The sequence below is a fragment of the Perissodus microlepis genome, chromosome 9, assembly GCF_051167445.1.
Source record: "Perissodus microlepis isolate ML-2025 ecotype Zambia chromosome 9, ASM5116744v1, whole genome shotgun sequence".
NCBI lineage: Eukaryota > Metazoa > Chordata > Actinopteri > Cichliformes > Cichlidae > Perissodus > Perissodus microlepis.
In genome coordinates this window covers 1,520,112-1,538,550 of record NC_140469.1, presented here as the reverse complement: position 1 = coordinate 1,538,550, position 18,439 = coordinate 1,520,112, and the positions used below count along the sequence as shown (strand labels likewise).

Below are 18,439 nucleotides of genomic sequence, written 5' to 3'. Positions count from 1 at the left end.
TTCTGTCAGTCTGCCCCAGGGCAGCTGTGGCTACAACTGTAGCTGCCTCCACCAGTGTGTGAATGTGAGAGTGAATGAATAGTGGCATTGTAAAGCGCTTTGGGTGCCTTGAAAAGTGCTATATAAATCCAATCCATTATTGTTATTATTATTTAAATAGCTATAAGAAACTACACAATAATTAGATGAGTCCCTAACATATAAGGCAGACGGGGTCTCAGATATTTTATTAGAAAATATTATGAAAAGTGAAATAGAATGTAGAAAAATAAGAGACCACTCACATATATCTTGGGACCGCCCAATAATGCAAACTGAAGGAAAATAGAACAACCATCCATAACTCCGTGGGTACAGAGACTGAAAAAGGTCTGCAATTAAAAATGGACTTTTTCCAACAGAGGTGGAACTGTGCTACACTGTAGCTGGACTGATCGAGGGATATAGGTTATTGTAACAAAACTAAGTATTGTAACTGAATAGTAAGGAAGGGTTCCTTTCTGAACTTGATACAGTATCGTCACAAACTCCCCTTTTTGTATTTGGTTTTGAATTCAGTTGATTTTTTTCTTGTATCGTTTTAATTTGAGAGGTACTGTGTCAGTGAAATTTACTGTTTTGTGGAAAACAAACAAACAAACACAATAAGCGGCTTAAAAAATACACTTAGTGCATCACAGGCTGCAAATAGTTGCTTCAAACAGCGTATGTATCCATTCAGTTGTTTGAGGTAAAGTATTGCCAGTCATCTCTGTCAGGTTTCTGTATATACAATTAAAAACCCCTGTTATTCATTGTAATGTGTGGGTTAAGTGTCTGACTTGTAGCAAAATGTTGAAAGTCATGGCTGTGACCTTTAGGATTATCTGATAAAGAGCAGAATTCATGGTTCCATCAGTAGAGGCGAAGCATTCAAGCGCTGAAGCAGCAAAGCAGCCCCAAACCATCATGCTACCACCGCCATGTTTGATGCTTCCAGCAAATGTGCTAGTTTTAAGACACTAATGTAATGGGATGTAAGTTCCAAAGTTGAACTTTTTGGAAGTTGTACATTCAAAAAGTTCCACTTTTGTCAATCCACAGAATATTGGCCCAAAAGTCTTAGAGATTATTTTTGGAAAATTTGAGATGAGTCTTTGTGTTCTTTTTGTCAGCAGTGGTTTTCTCCTTTGAACACTGCCATCAATGCCACTTGTCCAGTCTCTTTCTTGTTGTTGAACAAAGAGCTTTGACCTTAACTGAGACAAATAGCCTGCAGGTTAATGATGTTTGGATTGTTTTCTTGCCTTCAGATTAGTTGCACTCGTGCAGTAATTTTGGTAGGCTGGCTATATTTTCTCCTTTTATGGATTCTGACTGTCGCTGTGGTTCACGCCTTAGAGATGGCTTTGTAACCCTTTCCTATGGAAGCCCGTTTCCGCCACTAAATAAAAACAAAAAAGCTAGTATCCATAACTCGAAATTTGGAGAAATATAACTCGAAATTTCGAGAAATAAAATTCAAAATTTCGAGTTACTTTTCTCAAAATTTCGAGTTAGCTCTGCCAATCAAAAATATACGTGAATGAGGTTGCTTTCTTGTTACCCGGAAGCATATGGCGCAGAGGAACGCGCACTCAAAAACGGATCCCAACAAATTGGCGCTTTCGCGAGTACGTTTGCTGATAGTAACACCATGTGATTCAGCTAATAACACAGGGATTTCATCATTTGTGAAGCCAGGCTGAAAACACTCAGCAATCTGTGCATTCACGACTGGATGTAATACCGGTAGCTTAGCTGTAGCATTTGTAGCTGAGAGCTTCAGCTTCCGGGTAACGAGGAAATGACGTCATTCACGTAGATTACTGATTGGCAGCGCTAACTCGAAATTTCGAGTTACTTTTCTCAAAATTTTGAGTTAATATGTCGAAATTTCGAGGTAATATGTCAAAATTTCGAGAAAGTAACTCGAAATTTCGAGAAAATAACTCGGAATTTCAAGAAAATAACTCGGAATTTTGAGAAAATAACTCGGAATTTTGAGTTATGGATCCTTTTTTTTATTTTTAGTGGCGGAAACGGGCTTCCATACTTTCCAGGCGGATAGATGTCAATTACTTATTTCAACAACACATTTGTACATGGATGGAGAGTTCTACCACTGGGCAAACTGGTACTATGGATATTTCCCGTTTCTCAGAGAATAAATAGAAAAGAAAAAACAACATTTTCTAAAGCATCTGAAGCACCCAACTTGACACATATTTCAAAAACAGGCTTGGCTGTTGTACAGCATCCAGAGGCAAAGGCTTTTCACACTCAGCTGGAAGACTGTTACTTGGTGCTGATGAAGGTGCACACAAACAGAATGAGTGTCACTGGACCATTTTAGTGATAGGCTAGTTTACCCAAGTAATGACTATTTGACTGAATACCTAATGAACACAATTATTTTACAGACAGCGATTAGTGAGTCAACTGAAGGCTCGCAAAGCGACCAGTGCTGTCAGAATGGAAGATTACCAGAGTGATCGGAGCCAAGACTGTCTTGCATTGCTTATGCTGCCTTTCTCTGAAAAGCCTCGTCTCCTGTGGGATAGCTCAGCCCAGTAGAGATCCTCCATTGGCCTACATATGCAAACACTCGCTGCCAGCCTACTTTGTGTCTCATTGCCCTTTTCTTTTTGTCATATCATACATTTTATTTCAAAACTGCAAATAAAATTGATTGTGCCTTGCATTTTTTCTCAAAGTCTTATTTAGGAGCCAAGCAAACTCATGACTGAACTACTGCAGAAGCAATGGTTTCTGGCACAACTTCACCTACTTCCAAGATGCATTTAAAAAAGCCTGTCACCATGACCCTGATGAAGGGCACGAGATGAAATGTGTCAGTCGAACAACAGAGTTGTTCTTTATCCTACAAGTGTTGCTGAAGCTTTTCTGTGGCTGTCAGCTGTGTTTGTTCTGGCTTAGCTGCAGAAGGAAGAAGTGTGGCTGTGATTTAGCTGAGAATCTCCTCTCCTTAGATAACACATGTAGGCCCACGACATGCACATGGAGGCGGAGCAGTGCACACAGTTCAGTTCAATTCATTTTTAATTACGCAGTGCCAAATCACAGTGCTCTTTATATTGTAAGGTTAAGACCCTACAATAATACAGAGAAAAGCCCAACAATCAAATGATCCCCTCTGAGAAAGCACTTCATGACAGTGAGAAGGAAAAACCGTCTTTAATAAGAAGAAACCTCTGACAGAGGCTCAGGGGCCAGTTTGGGGTAACAGGAGGAGGAGAACATGCTGTCGAAGAGAGCGGTTAGCTCTGTAGCTAGAGATGAATAATAACTAATGAGTAGGTAGCTGTGAGAATCTCTAGAGAGAAACTGCTCCTTGGCTGGGTCATAGTATGCACCCAGCAGTATTAGGTATGCATGCAAAAAGTAACTGAACTGTACAAAACAGTGAAGTGCTCTCACTCTTATTGAGGACAACCCACAGTAGCTGGATAGTTGCTACAGTATCCAATCACCAAACTATGCAGGCAGCATGATTACATTAGTTGCAGCTTCCTTAAACTTTGAAAAGGGCTCAAGCTCAGACTAAAAATACCTTTATATATACTTACTTATACTTATATATATACACTTTTTGATTTTTGTCTGTGTTCCCGTAAATATTGCTTGGCAATCACAGTATTACAGGAATCAAACATTAATCTTTTAAAATCCACGAGGCTTAGTGAAACTTCCTGCTAATAATGACTCACATCTCCAGGAGAACATTCAAAACAGGTTGAATCTATTTAGGTTCACAACCCACTTTCAGTTTACTGTCAAATAACATTTGGAATAGAAGTCCAGCTGCTGTCAGCGGATGCAAAATAATATGTGAAACAGAACAGGAAAAGCAAATCAGATGTCACTGCCAACAACAGTAAACAAAGGAGGTGGAGCTGTTCTTATCGTGACAAGAAAAAGAATATTGCAGCAACTTCAACCAACTAAACTTTGTTCCTCGTCTCCAAGTTTTTTGTCTGTTTTTTGTCTCAACAATAATATTAAGTTCATATGTAGCTTGAACTGATGTCTGTGTCATCTTTGCTTGCACAAACTTCCAGGCCTGTGCTGTTCTCTAACTTTGAGGCTAACAAATGTTAGCTTGAAAAAGACGTGCAAATTAGATTAAAATACCCATAAAAGGGCAACAGTGCTTATCAACTAAAGGCTTGGAAGCTTGAACTGTCCCACTACAGTGTAATATGTTGAGTTATGGACTGTGAATTCACACCAGTTAGCTGAACCAAACCTCAGCGATATTTACATCTACATAAACTTGTTAATATTCAGTAATCCTCACTGAAATTCTGTAGGAAATATTTAATAAGCACCGTGTCTGTTTGAGCTCAGCCCAGGCTGTTCTCTGCGTCTAGTCCCCACACTGGCCCAAGCTGGATAAGCAGTTAAGATGAATGGATGAAGGGCTAAATAGACTGTTTCCACCTCATTCTGCTCTGTGTATTCCTATTATTAGACCAACAGATGAAGCAAGCTGTTTGAAAGCACGGGGGTGTCAGGTGTGACTGGGTGGCAATGCCAACTGTTTCCATGGCTGATGTACAAGAGCCTCTTGGCAGAATTTGAGGCTGCAGTAAGTCAGGACTAGCTGTGTGAAGTGCACACTTTTAATGGCACATAAAATAAATGTTGGCAGCTTTCCTTCACACATACGCTCAGGACATCTGTCTAAAACAACAAGTTCTGTTTTTAGCCACTGAACCACAGGACCTTGAAAAACATTGTCAGTTTTTAGCATTCTGAAAAACCTTTGGGGCAAACTTAAAAGACCGTGTTAAGCACATGTTAGACTAAAGCCGTGATAAAGCGGACTATGTATTATTATTATCATATATCGTTTTTATTGAATGAATATTGAGGGAAATACTTGATAGCATCAAAGCTTAATGAATCCAGATAGTTTGCTGTTTGACATGCAGCCACATAATAGCTTGTTTTGCAGTTTGCAGGCTGAGAAAACAGCGGACGAGGAGCACAGAGTCGGGCTGTTTGTCACACAGTGGAAGACAACAGATTCTCTGTTCATCACATTAAACAAGCTGTAAGACGAATACATGTATGAAGAGCTTCTCCAGCGTTACACAACCAGAATAAACACCACACTGTTCCTCCAAAGGTTTATCTAACAGGCAAACTCTCCTCTCAGGTGTCCTGGCACACACATCAGGTTCCTGGGGAGCCTGACGAGTGTGATCCATGCTCTAGTTGGAAATAGAGCTGCAACGATTCATCGAGTATTTCGAATAATTTGATAATAAAAAATTCTCGACACAAATTCTTTTCTTCGATGCTTCAGTGAAGGCACGGCTCTGTGACGCGCCAGTTTTAAACAGAAACACTGATAACACAACAGCAGCAGACATGATGACACTTTCACAGTTTAACATGGAGTCGGCGTTTGTTTACACACCGTGAAGAACAAAGAGGCGGAGCCATTACTGAGACCGTGATCTCAAGCAGAGTGAAGAAAACATGTTTCTAGCCTCCAAAGCAGTCGCGCTGTTACTGTGCTCACCATTAAAACCTTGACTAACGCTAACAGGACTCCTTCATCAGAGCACCTGATCCACCACCGTTTGTTTTACACAGAGAAAATCTGCAGCAAAGCCTCCAGAGCTGCATTAAAACACGCAGATGAACTGTGATTCTCTTATAATTGCACAAAACTGACTCACTCGATTAGCAGTAATGCCCTGCTTACTGTCTGCCCCTCAAATGTTTTTTCCTGGGGTCGAATGATTGTACAATATTCATGTTTAAAAAGAAAGTGGGTGAACAAGGTTCACTTTATTTTAGATTTATTCTAATCCAGCGGTCCCCAACCCCCGGGCCACGGACCGGTCCTGGTCCGTGAGCCATTTAGTACCGGGCCGTGAGAGCTGAGGCTTTGGTGTGAAATATGGTTTTCAGGGTTTTTATCATTAACTCGGTTTCCCTGGGTCTTTTCTCATCTGTTATGAATAAATCTTCTTTTTTTTGGTACCGGTACTGGTTTTATTTTGTTGTACTTATCTGCGACACCTTAAAGGGCCGTGCGTGAAAATATTGTCAGACATAAACCGGTCTATGGCGCAAAAAAGGTTGGGGACTACTGATCTAATCCACACAGGGTCAGAAGTATACATACAAATATATACATGCATTCAATCCTTTCAGTAAGTGGTGCTAAAGGATCTACGGTGTCTTCTAACTTGACCAACGTCTATTAACTGCTCATTATTTACCACAACTACTCGTTTCTCTTTGCAGCGTAGCAAGGATTTAACAACAGTCATTGGACTGACTGGTATTCACAACAAAAGTCAAGTCAAAGAAGTAGAATTACAAATTTACACTAGTTGGTAAGGTCTCTTGAAACTATTCCTAAACAACTGCAGATTCCAAGATAATGAGTTCGGACAAATGTACATAAGCACACCTTTTCCAGGGTCAAACTGCAAACTGCTCCAAAATCCACTCCTCCAAGCTCAACTGAACATTTGCAGTTCTAACGATGAGATGAGAATTGAGCTACGTGGCCACAACGGTGAGAGGAGTAAAAGTGAGGCTTTGAAACCTAAGAAAACCGTTCCAGCTGACGAGCACGGTGGATCATGCTCTGGCTGTCTCAGAAATTCAAGTGTTATATTTGACAGTTCAATGTCACTTGACAAACACTCCAAACAACAGTTTTTTTCATCCAAGAAACATTTCTAAATTCAGACTGCTGGTGTCAAAGGCAGAACCTGCTTTTATTTCTTCTCGTTTGGATTATTGTAATGGTCTTTTTACTTGTTTCAAATCAGCTTTGGATCACCTTCAGACTGTACAGTACGCTCCAGAATCCAGTTTTGGCTTCTCTTCATTGATTGTCAGTAAATTTTAGGTTTCATTTTAAAATTGTAGTTTTATCTTTTAGAGCTCTGCACGCTGAAGCTCCCCAGTTTATCTCTGACCTGCTGAAACTTCATCCTGAGCACTTAGGTCATCAGGTCAGAGGTCACTGTTGGTCCCGGGCACCAAGGCTGTGGAGTCTCCTCTGTTGTCTTTACGCTGTACAGACTCCATCGACTCTTTTAAAAGCAGCTGAAGACATTTCTATACAAACAAGCTTTTAATTAATGTTTTATATTATTATTTATATTTCTGGTTGTATTGTGAAGCACTTTAATGACATATAAATACGTTTAACTCACTTACTGTTTTGCTCCCAGTAGGATCATGCTCTGGGGCTGCTTTGCTCCCAGTGGTACTGGTACATTGCACAAAGTAAACAGGAGGTGGAGGACTGCCTCCAAATTCTTCAACTTCACCTCAAATCAACAGCTAGATGTTTTAAGCTTTTGAGCATATGTGAATTAGAGAAACTCCAACATTAACTAAAACTTGTGCATTCAATTGTTGTTGTTTTAAGTATTAAAGGTGAATGCTGTACAATCACTCCACCCTGCAAAGACAAGACTTCAAAGAAATCATGTGAAGCTCACATTAGCATGACATGCATGCCCACGATCAGTGTACACATCATTCTCACCACAACAATAAGTACAAGGGACTTTGTTCTTTGGGCACAGTAAACTTTCAGCACTGACCTACTTTAAATGCCTCCTGCTGTTTGCAAAAATAGAAAAGCAAAAATCCTTCAGTGAGCTGCTTCAGTGATTCTAAAAAGCTCGAGGCTGACTTTCAATGTTCTGCCACATTAACTGCAGTGAGGTCGCACTGCTGTGTGAATGAAAGATTCCCAAAACAAAATCCAGGGAATCCCCTGACAATGTCACTGCTGAGAGAGACATTCATGGAAATGTTGCAGTCATTCCAGAAATACCTATCACACAGTATTAAATGGAGTCATATATTATACATAATGCTGTATAACTGTAGAGCCAAAGGCCAGCAGTGAATTAGGGCATGCATAAAGATAGCGGTGGGGGAATGAGCAACGGCCAACAGAAGCTGCATGCAGCGCTTCAGTGTTTGAAATCATCAGTTCATTTTCATTATCTTGTAACCGACCTTTTAACCTGATTTTCCTGATATAAATGTATGTGAAAATAAAAATGCATCGCTACACTGTTGGCCTTCATCTGCTTCTGTCATGGCTGCACTAAATGCACTAATTTGTCACCTAAAAATGGTAAAAAAGAAAGTGCATCCCCTTTGAGTTCTAAGGTTTTACTATCAGGACATAACAAGAAATTACAAAATTTGATAGATTAGGTAAATACAACCTGAGAACAACAACACAAGTGGAATTACACTGTGTCATTTTAACAAAAACTAAGACACAATGCAGGGGGACTGTGTGAACAACTAAATACACCATAATCCAGTAGCTTGCAGAACTCTTCCTTTCAAGTAGTTGTTTTCTATTCAGTTCATTTTAATTTTATATATACAGTTTAATTTTATATATACAGTGCCAAATTATAACAACAGTCGCCTTACATTGTAAGGCAAAGACCCTCCAATAATACAAAGAGAACAGAGAAAAACCCAACAATCAAATGACCCCCTATGAGCAAGCACTTTGGCGACAGTGGGAAGGAAAAACTCCCTTTTAACAGGAAGAAACCTCCGGCAGAACCAGGCTCAGGGAGGGGCGGGGCCATCTGCTGTGATTGGTTGGGGTGAGAGAAGGAAAACAGGATAAAGACATGCTGTGGAAGAGAGACAGAGACTAATAGTAACTAATAATTAATTAAACTAATAATTAAATGCAGAGAGGTGCATAAACACATAGTGAGCAACACTCATTTTGATCCACTGTTCTTTAAAACATTGCTTCGGTTCATTGAGGTCTCTAGTTTATCCACAGCTTTCTTGACTCCTCACCACAGCGTTTGACGCCTGAACTAACCTCGTAATATCTTGATTCTTTCCATTATCTGATGCCAGTGTGCTTCAGATCGTGGTATTATTCCTGAGAAGTAAAGACTTACAATTGGCAGGTGTACTTTCTTTTTACTGACTAAACTTTACAGCTTCCTAACATGCACTTATATACTTTTTCCATAATATTCTGCTTAAAGCATTTTTGTGTAGACCCTGCAACTTGAAATTTTGACTCTGATCTCCTTTTGTTACAGTAGGCAGGAGACTAATTCCAGGTCCTTAGACAAAGGTCTTTTTGGTTTAGGGTATATTATACGTCTAATGATTCCCTTAGATATATACTCACAGCCTAAAAACTATCCAGCAACTAACATGTTTTAAATTGAGAAGGAGTTAAAACCAGCGTGTTTTCATTTTGTACTTTGGGGGTTGGCTGGAAAAACGAATAGCAGATGGACGATTCTAAGTTGGGCTAAAAACAGCAGCTGAATGTGAGAATGTACAATGATTTCTGCAAAATCTGATGATTATGATATGTATCATTCAAAAAGCAAAAATCACATATTTCAGAAATGTTGAGGTCTCATAATTGATGCTCATGAACCCAAACACTTAAAATGTAATTTAAAAACATTTGTTTTCGTGGTTTGCATTTTGCTTTCTATTGGATCCAACAGAAAGCAGAAAAAATTAAAAATAAATTAAAAAATGATGCTCCGTTGTGATATTGTGTGTATTACCACGGTTGATTGTTGAGATGTCAGTGTTTTACTGTGTGAGCAGCTAATATCATACATATTAGAAATATAAAATTCAATAGCTGCAGCTGCATAGCTACTTAATAGAAAAAAGCAGCAGCCCATTGGTTTTTACTTGACCTATTTTGATAATGAGAACAGGTGGCTGTGCTGAGCACAAGCAGAGGGGGTAAAGAGGGGATGCTGTGCTTTATCACATACTTTAAGTGGATGAAAATCTCGATGAAAACGTGCGCGCCATTTGCTCATCACAGGCTATTGCATTTTAATGCTGACCAATTAGAATTACCTATTTTTATATAGCTTCATATAACGCACCTACTAATAGAGGCTCGTGTATAATAATGCAGCTCTGATATAAATACGATCAAATCAAATGACACCCTCGCTGTAGCAGGCGTTTGATGGAGGTACAAAGCAAAGCCTGACTCACCTCTACGAAATAGAAGCAGGGCAGCAGGCTAACACTGTCTTTAGTCTGGATCCTCTTCTCTCGTACAGACATGGTCGGCCTCTGAACGTCCAAACAGATCCGAGATGTAACGAGGAAAGAATGGCTGCGCTCCTCCAGGCGTCCTGCTGGAATCAGGAGCGCTCCATACCGCTGTGTATAGCAGTATGCAACAACCGCTCAGTGTTCAGCACGGGGACCCGATGCTCCCTCCAGCGCGACCCTTTATACCTGCTGGTGAGCTGCTGGGAGCGCGGTTCTGTGTGTTTCTGTCCGCTTGATGTCAGGTAGAGAACAGCGCCTGAGCAACAGAGCGAGAGGAGGAAAGAATGGGGGGAGAGAGCGCAGACGCACTGAGGAGGGCTGACGGTGGACCACCAAAGTGGATGTGCATGCAAAAACGTCTGTTTCACATATTCTTAAACATAATTTGAATCCGGTTTTGCCACATGCTGCTCACGCTTAGGTGTTATGGCATCATTTGTGGTGATTATGGCGCATAAGCAGCCCTTATCTGTGCGACTGTTCCTCTGCGTTTAAAACACATCGTAAAGGTTTCCCTCTTTGCTTTCCTCGTATTTAACGTCACATCAGCAGCGACATCAGAGGCAACTTTATGTATCCGAAAGCTGTTCCTAAATAATGCCAAAACTGGCATTTCCAACGTACGTCCCCCAAAATCAAATTAAGCCCGATATCGGCTACGGATATCGGTTAAATTCACGTTATATTTTTGTACCATTGACGGATATTTTCCGTTTATATTAACATTTAGAGGGACTTCTTTTTACTGGAACTCATTAAATGTACGTCTTTGTATCCTTAAACACATATTTCCACACAATTACAACCTAATGCACCATTTGCTCACACATTCTTAAATGTAAACTTCTTAAAATAATCTGTGCTTTGTAAACAGCAACATTTGTTCAATTAATGTTAAATATCCTTATATAGTTCTTGAGTTGCAGATATCAGATTTCAGTGTTGATTCAACAGAATTGCCTGATACTGATTTAACATTGTTTCAATCAGTATTTGATATCTGGGATACTAAACTATAACGACACCATCCACCTCGTCATAAAACGAGTAAACAGCTAACACATGAACAAAATAACTCATCTTTAAAATTTGAGCATTTTTATGTTCCTTGAAATAAATGTTTCTTTATGTGAATACGTTGATATACATTCAGTTAAGTGGCTCCGACGTGTTTTCTTCAAACAGGATACCCAACAATCCTAACATTTACCAATATAATAAAAATAATATACTATAGACATAATAACATCCAGAGTAGCTTTAAGGTAGGATCGCTGCCTTGTGGTTGTTGAGCTGATGATACAGTATATGTAGTCAGTTATGGTCCAAGTTTTTTTTTTAAACTCACCTTTTATTCCCAAATGAAATCAGAGTGAGCATGTGTGCTAGATTAACACTGTAGGGTCTTTACCTTACAACATGTGCCTTCAGACAACATTTGTTGACTGCTAAGTGGTGCTATATGAATAAAACTGAACAGCTCCAAAGGTGTTTCTGAAATTTGGGTTTATTAGAACAGAACAGATCTCAGCAGAAGGCTGACAGGACTTTTACCCACAAAATAAACATAAAGTACAGAGAAAAAAAACATTTAAATAAAAAGAGATGAGGACAGATTAGTACACCAAACCATAAAAACACGTTTACTGGATTTGTTGTGTCAGGGGTGGAACACTTCAAAGAGACCCTGAATCAGTGTCCCCCTAGATTCTCTTCCCTTATTTAAGTCACAGCTCAAAACATACAGTGGCTTGCAAAAGTATTCGGCCCCCTTGAACTTTCCCACATTTTGTCACATTACAGCCACAAACATGAATCAATTTTATTGGAATTCCAGGTGAAAGACCAACACAAAGTGGTGCACACGTGAGAAGTGGAACGAAAATCATACATGATTCCAAACATTTTTTACAAATAAATAACTGCAAAGTGGGGTGTGTGTAATTATTCAGCCCCCTGAGTCAATACTTTGTAGAACCAGCTTTTGCTGCAGTTCCAGCTGCCAGTCTTTTAGGGTCTGTCTCTACCAGCTTTGCACATCTACAGACTGAAATCTTTGCCCATTCTTCTTTGCTCAGTCAGATTAGATGGACAGCGTTTGTGAACAGCAGTTTTCAGATCTTGCCACAGATTCTGGATTGGATTTAGATCTGGACTTTGACTGGGCCATTCTAACACATGGATATGTTTTGTTGTAAACCATCCCATTGTTGCCCTGGCTTTATGTTTAGGGTTGTTGTCCTGCTGGAAGGTGAAGCTCCGCCCCAGTCTCAAGTCTTTTGCAGACAAGAGGTTTTCTTCCAAGACTGTCCTGTATTTGGCTCCATCCATCTTCCCATCAACTCTGACCAGCTTCCCTGTCCCTGCTGAAGAGAAGCCCCCCCAGAGCATGATGCTGCCACCACCATATTTGACAGTGGGGATGGTGTGTTCAGAGTGAGGTGCAGTGTTAGTTTTCCACCACACATAGCGTTTTGCATTTTGGCCAAAAAGTTCCATTTTGGTCTCATCTGACCAGAGCAGCTTCTTCCACATGTTTGCTGTGTCCCCACATGGCTTGTGGCAAACTGCAAACGGGATTTCTTATGGTTTTCTGTTAACAATGGCTTTCTTCTTGCCACTCTTCCATAAAGGCCAACTTTGTGCAGTGCACCACTAATAGTTGTCCTATGGACAGATTCCCCCACCTGAGCTGTAGATCTCTGCAGCTCGTCCAGAGTCACCGTGGGCCTCTTGGCTGCATTTCTGATCAGCGCTCTCCTTGTTCGGCCTGTGAGTTTAGGTGGACGGCCTTGTCTTGGTAGGTTTACAGTTGTGCCATACTCCTTCCATTTCTGAATGATGGCTTGAACAGTGCTCCGTGGGATGTTCAAGGCTTGGGAAATCTTTTTGTAGCCTAAGCCTGCTTTAAATTTCTCAATGACTTTATCCCTGACCTGTCTGGTGTCTAAATCCAATCGAGAATCTGTGGCAAGATCTGAAAACTGCTGTTCACAAACGCTGTCCATCTAATCTGACTGAGCTGGAGCTGTTTCAAAGAAGAATGGGCAAAGATTTCAGTCTGTAGATGTGCAAAGCTGGTAGAGACAGACCCTAAAAGACTGGCAGCTGGAACTGCAGCAAAAGCTGGTTCTACAAAGTATTGACTCAGGGGGCTGAATAATTACACACACCCCACTTTGCAGTTATTTATTTGTAAAAAATGTTTGGAATCATGTCTGATTTTCGTTCCACTTCTCACGTGTGCACCACTTTGTGTTGGTCTTTCATGTGGAATTCCAATAACATTGATTCATGTTTGTGGCTGTAATGTAACAAAATGTGGGAAAGTTCAAGGGGGCCGAATACTTTTGCAAGCCACAGTACTTGTATGGCTTACTCACTTTAATACAGATGTTGTCAAATCTTGTTTATTGTTTTGCTATTTTAATTTATTTTAATCTATTTTTAATCTACTGCTTTATTGATACATTTTTCTCTTTGTAAGGTGACCTTGGGTTTCAGAAAGGCACCCTCAAATATAATGTATTATTATTATTATTATTATTATTATTATTATTATTATTATTATTATGCAGACTGTCATGGACCAAGATGGCTTTGGGATACCTTGGCATCCACCAACATGCCTGACGGACCTCAGCTTTGCGGATGACATCGCTTTGTTGGCTGATATCTGGAAGAATATGAAGACCATGACATGAAAACTTGGAGCAAGAGGCAGCCAAAGTGGGCTTGTGGATTAGCGGGAACCAGATCAAGGTGATGAGGATTGGTTACATGACGGCACAGGATCCCACAGGTAGGACAGCAATCTCTGGAGGAGGTTAACCAATTCCCCAACCTGGGCAGCATCCTTGCAAGCGACGGAGATACTGATCATTATGTCGTATGTCGGATTGTGAACGTGGGTGCGGTCTTCCGGCGGCTCTGGCTGATCTGCTGGACTCCAAAGACCGACCTGATGACGAAGATTCGTCTGCTCAACTCCATCATTATACCTACCGCGATCTGCACTTGTGAGACGTGGAAAACATTACTCTGTTTTTTTCAGAAGCCCGGGGTCTTTTGGAGTGTAATTTGTTTCATAGTTAGATGCCTGACTGACAACTGTATAAAACAAAAACTACACACAATATTCGAAGCACATAGCGCACAGTCGTAAATTCCCCCTAATTCTGGTATGATCCGAGCTCAGGCACTAGGCGACTGAGCACAGCCAGTAGCGGTTTTTGATACGGGCGACACGGGCGGTTGCCCGGGGCGGCATCGCGGGCATCGGCAAAAAAAAAAAAAAAAATTGCTCGTACTGATGCTGCCACGACGTCATGCCAGCGCATACTGGGAATGGTACAGGCACCGATCGGTTTTCTATCGCCCATTTGCTGGGAGTAAGGGCGCCCTCCGTTTGCGAGGTGCGTCTGCTGCTGGCGGCACAGGGAGGAGAGGGCGGGGCGGCGGGGAATTCTCTGACTGGCTGGAGCGGCATCTAATAACCAACCAAAATAAAAACAAACCAACAAACACGAAAACAACAGACATTATGATACAGACTTATCATTTGCACCGATGTTTTTTTGAAATTCTATACGCGAAAAGTGAGCGCGAGAGCCCTCAGTGCGCCCGCTCGCTGCTGAACTCAAAGTAAACTTTATTGTCATCTCCGCTACATACAGTCCAGCATATAGGGAGACGAGACGAAGAGGCTCCAGTTACAGCAGTGCAAGTAGACAAACAATATTTATAAGAAGAGTAAGAAAATAAATATACACTTTAGGACTCGGGGTAAAGGGATCAATAACAATTTAAAATTTATAATTTACAGTTTGATGATTTAAAGTCTCACACACAACTCGTCGAAAGGGGAGAGGGGGCCGGCTGCTTCCAAATAGAGCACATTTCATTCATAATGATGTAAATCCAAGCCCATTATGTGTTCATGATTTGAATCCTGGGTTGTGTGAAATCCCAGAAATACACCTTAGACAAAGTGAATCTGTGAACTAAGGTGTAGGTCTGTTGGTCTGTTAGGTTATGTTGTGGTGATTCTCGGGTTGGGGGATTTGTGTTCATACTGGAGTTCAAAATAAAATAAAAGTTCAAAGCCATCAGGTGCTCAGTTTAGAAAAAAGAGAAAAGAAGAGGAGGAGAAACAAGCAAAGATGCAGGTAAGCAGATGTGTGATTGGATAATGGCAGGTCATCCTGAAACAATCAGAATCAGAATACTTTATTAATCCCTAAGGAAATTATGTGGGTTACAGTTGCTCCAAGAAGAAATGGTAAAAATAGCAACAGTAACAGACTAAACTCCAAACATTATGTTACAGATTTTAATATTAATTAGTCATTGTCAGTTGTTGATTTGTCCTGTTCTCATTGTTTGACGAATTATGATGGCTGTTTGGTAGCCGTTTGCATACAATGCATACTCTCTCTCTCCTCATACGTGTGTGTGTTTCTCTGGTGAAATTCAGTATGGTTCCGACAACAGTTTTATGTGAATGTACAATCCTTGTGTTTTATATGTGTGTGTGTGTGTGTGTGTGTTTGGGCGGGGGGGGCAGAGGGAGTGTTCTTGACCAGGTACCAAAGCAAATCATTCGTACTGTACAAATAATGTAAATATAACGATGTATCACAAAAGATTGATATCAAACTGATCACTTGACCCATATTACGTTACTTGCTCTTTGAGTGAATCAACAAATGACGAAATGAAAAGCCGAACAACAACAATGCTGTTTCTTTAGAGAGTCTTAGCTTACATGTGTGTTTATTTCATATTTTCAGTTGTTACCCTCCACGGCTAAACACAGCACTCTAAATCGGTTTCAGTTATGTACTGATGAAACCAGATATTTACACTTTAGGGAAAAAACATAAAAACTTTTCTTTTTACTGTTAAACATCAATTTAGAGTAAACTTTTATGTTTTAGATAAATGAATATAGAAATATCTTTTGAATTAGTTAAATGTCAGAATAAAGAGAGACAGAGCTTCTATTTTTATCACTTTCATCAAATGTAGGAGCACATATACACTAAGTTTATTGTTAATTAATAAGAAAACTCCAGACGATTCCATTCTGAGCTTAAGAAGCTTCTGATTGGTTAGTAGAGTCCATGTGAGTAAACTGGTGGCACAGCTGTGGATGCATATAAGGCAAAACACAGAGCCTGTTTCTTTAACATGGGAAAATCAAGAGATGTCAACAAAACATCAGGAAAAGAATTGTGGAGCTCCATAAGTGTGGCTCAAGTTTGAATACAATTTGGTGCCATTTGCAATTACAGTTTTTCTCAAATGCTAAAACACATGTCACAAACGTTACCACCAGGTCCCCCAATGTCCAAACACAACACCCTTCTTTAAAGCTACATAAACACAACCACACCTTCCCACTGCAAAACTCAAACTCCCACACCAAGAGAGCAGCTGGAAGCTGTCAAAACTGTAAACACTATACACAGCATTACACACTACAGCAAAACAATTGAAAACACAATGCTCAATTTGTGAGAAGGTTCTTTGGTTCATAACTGCCAATGCATATTTTTATAAACTGTACAGTAACGGATCGTCATAGAACCCTGCAGAGGATTAGGCATTTAGATTTGTGAGTTTCACATGAAGACTATAAATCTATAAAAACATCCTGCATGTACGTACACTACTGTAACACAACTCAATGCAAAAACAGAATCTATCGCACACAACAGTACTCTCGGAAACATGATCAGGGTGTGAAGTCTTTTTTATTGTCTACACGGTCTTTTTACAGTATTACACACAGTCACTGTGCGGCATCATGTCGCCAAGCTGCATTGGGCCACATCACCTCATCCACATCACAGGCTATATTGTCCCTTGCTAGGCACCGCGGGAAAAACGCCCTGGAATGGCGAATCCATCCCTGGAAGGCCTCCACTGGGATGTCAGCACAGGCCAGCTCCATTGCCCGTACGAGGTTCTCTCTTGTGTATGGCTGTCTGTCATACACCTTCCATCTCCATGATGAGAAGAACTCCTCTATAGGGTTCAGGAAAGGGGAGTAGGGTGGCAGACAGACGTTTAAAAAGTGGTCACTGTTGGTGGTGCACCACTCTCTGATTTGGTGTGTTTTGTGGAAGCGGACGTTGTCCCAAATGATCACATACATGTGATGTGCTAGCCTAGGATGGTGTTGTTGACGGTCCAGGAGGATGTCTTTTAGCTCCTCTAGGAAGGTGAGGAGACGTTGGGTGTTGTAAGACCCAAGGACAGCATGCCGGTGGACAAGCCCCTCCGTACCCATAGCTGCACAAAGAGTAACCCCCCCGTTGGCCAGGAACCTCAGTGATGGCTCTTTGGCCAATGATGTTACGGCCTCTTCGCCTTCGTTTCTGGAGGTTGAAGCCAGCCTCATCCAGGAAGAGGTACTCATGGGGTCTGGCCATCGCGTCCAACTGCATTATCCTCTGTGAACATGGAAAAGCGTACAGGTGTTCAGAACGGTCAATCAGGTAGCACAGTATTGTCCAGAAGTAATGTAGGCCACTAAGCAACACAGTATGTCCACTAACTGTACTGTGGACATGGATGTATACGTACTTGCACATACTCGTAACGTTGTTCTATGTGTCGCGCAGAGTTGCGCTCAAAGGGAACCCTGTAGACCTGTTTCATCCTCATCTGTTGGCGCCGGAGAACTCGGTCTATTGTGGACACGCTGACAGCATCAATGTTCTCAAAGTTTACATTATCTACAATGACTTTGTCTCTGATCTCTCGGAGTCTAATGCAGTTGTTCTCACGGACCATATCTGCAATGAGGGTTTCTTGTGCCGCTGTGAATATGGCAACCCTCCCACCTCTATGTGGCATCCTTTCAGCTCTAAAGAAAGAAACATGTGTTGTCAATTGACTGATTTATATGTAAAACTACATGTAAAGTAACAGACCACTTTCACAGGCCTGTAAAACTGTAGTGTGACAAAGAAAGCAATAGCGTACTATACCTGTTGTGTTGTCTAAATGCCTTGATAATGGTGGCCACGGTGAACCTACTCAGGTTTGGATGTACTCTTCGTCCCGCTTCAGCCATTGTCATGCCATGGCCAATGACATGATCAATTACTGTTGCTCGCATATCATCTGTTATGATGGTGCGAGGTTGTCTTCTTCTCCCACCTGGACCTTCTCCTCTCTCTTGTTGGCCTCCTTCTCTTCCTCCTCTACTCCGAACTCCTCTTCTTCTTAGGCCTTCACCTCTTCCTCCTCTGATCTCAACCCCTCTTCCTCTTTGGCCTGCAGCTCTTCTCCTTCCGCACGC

The 18,439-nt window shown here is 41.0% G+C and overlaps 2 protein-coding genes across 2 annotated transcripts in view; both read right to left on the bottom strand.

Annotated features, from left to right (window-relative positions):
* Nucleotides 1–10,590, bottom strand: part of plppr4b (phospholipid phosphatase related 4b) — a 54,633-nt gene extending 44,043 nt beyond the window's left edge. The window contains exon 1 of the mRNA XM_084938718.1: nucleotides 10,063–10,590. Within this exon, the coding sequence (XP_084794844.1) occupies nucleotides 10,063–10,134 (72 nt within the window). The 5' untranslated portion in view covers nucleotides 10,135–10,590. The remainder of the gene's footprint in view (nucleotides 1–10,062) is intronic.
* Nucleotides 10,591–17,078: 6,488 nt separating this feature from the next.
* Nucleotides 17,079–17,948, bottom strand: LOC146379856 (uncharacterized). Its single transcript, XM_084940353.1, has 2 exons — nucleotides 17,719–17,948; nucleotides 17,079–17,585 (listed from the first exon to the last, which is right to left on the bottom strand). The coding sequence occupies exons 1-2, from the start codon at nucleotides 17,926–17,928 to the stop codon at nucleotides 17,301–17,303; spliced, it is 495 nt and encodes a 164-aa protein (XP_084796479.1). The 5' UTR covers nucleotides 17,929–17,948; the 3' UTR covers nucleotides 17,079–17,300.
* Between the last annotated feature and the right edge of the window lie 491 nt (nucleotides 17,949–18,439).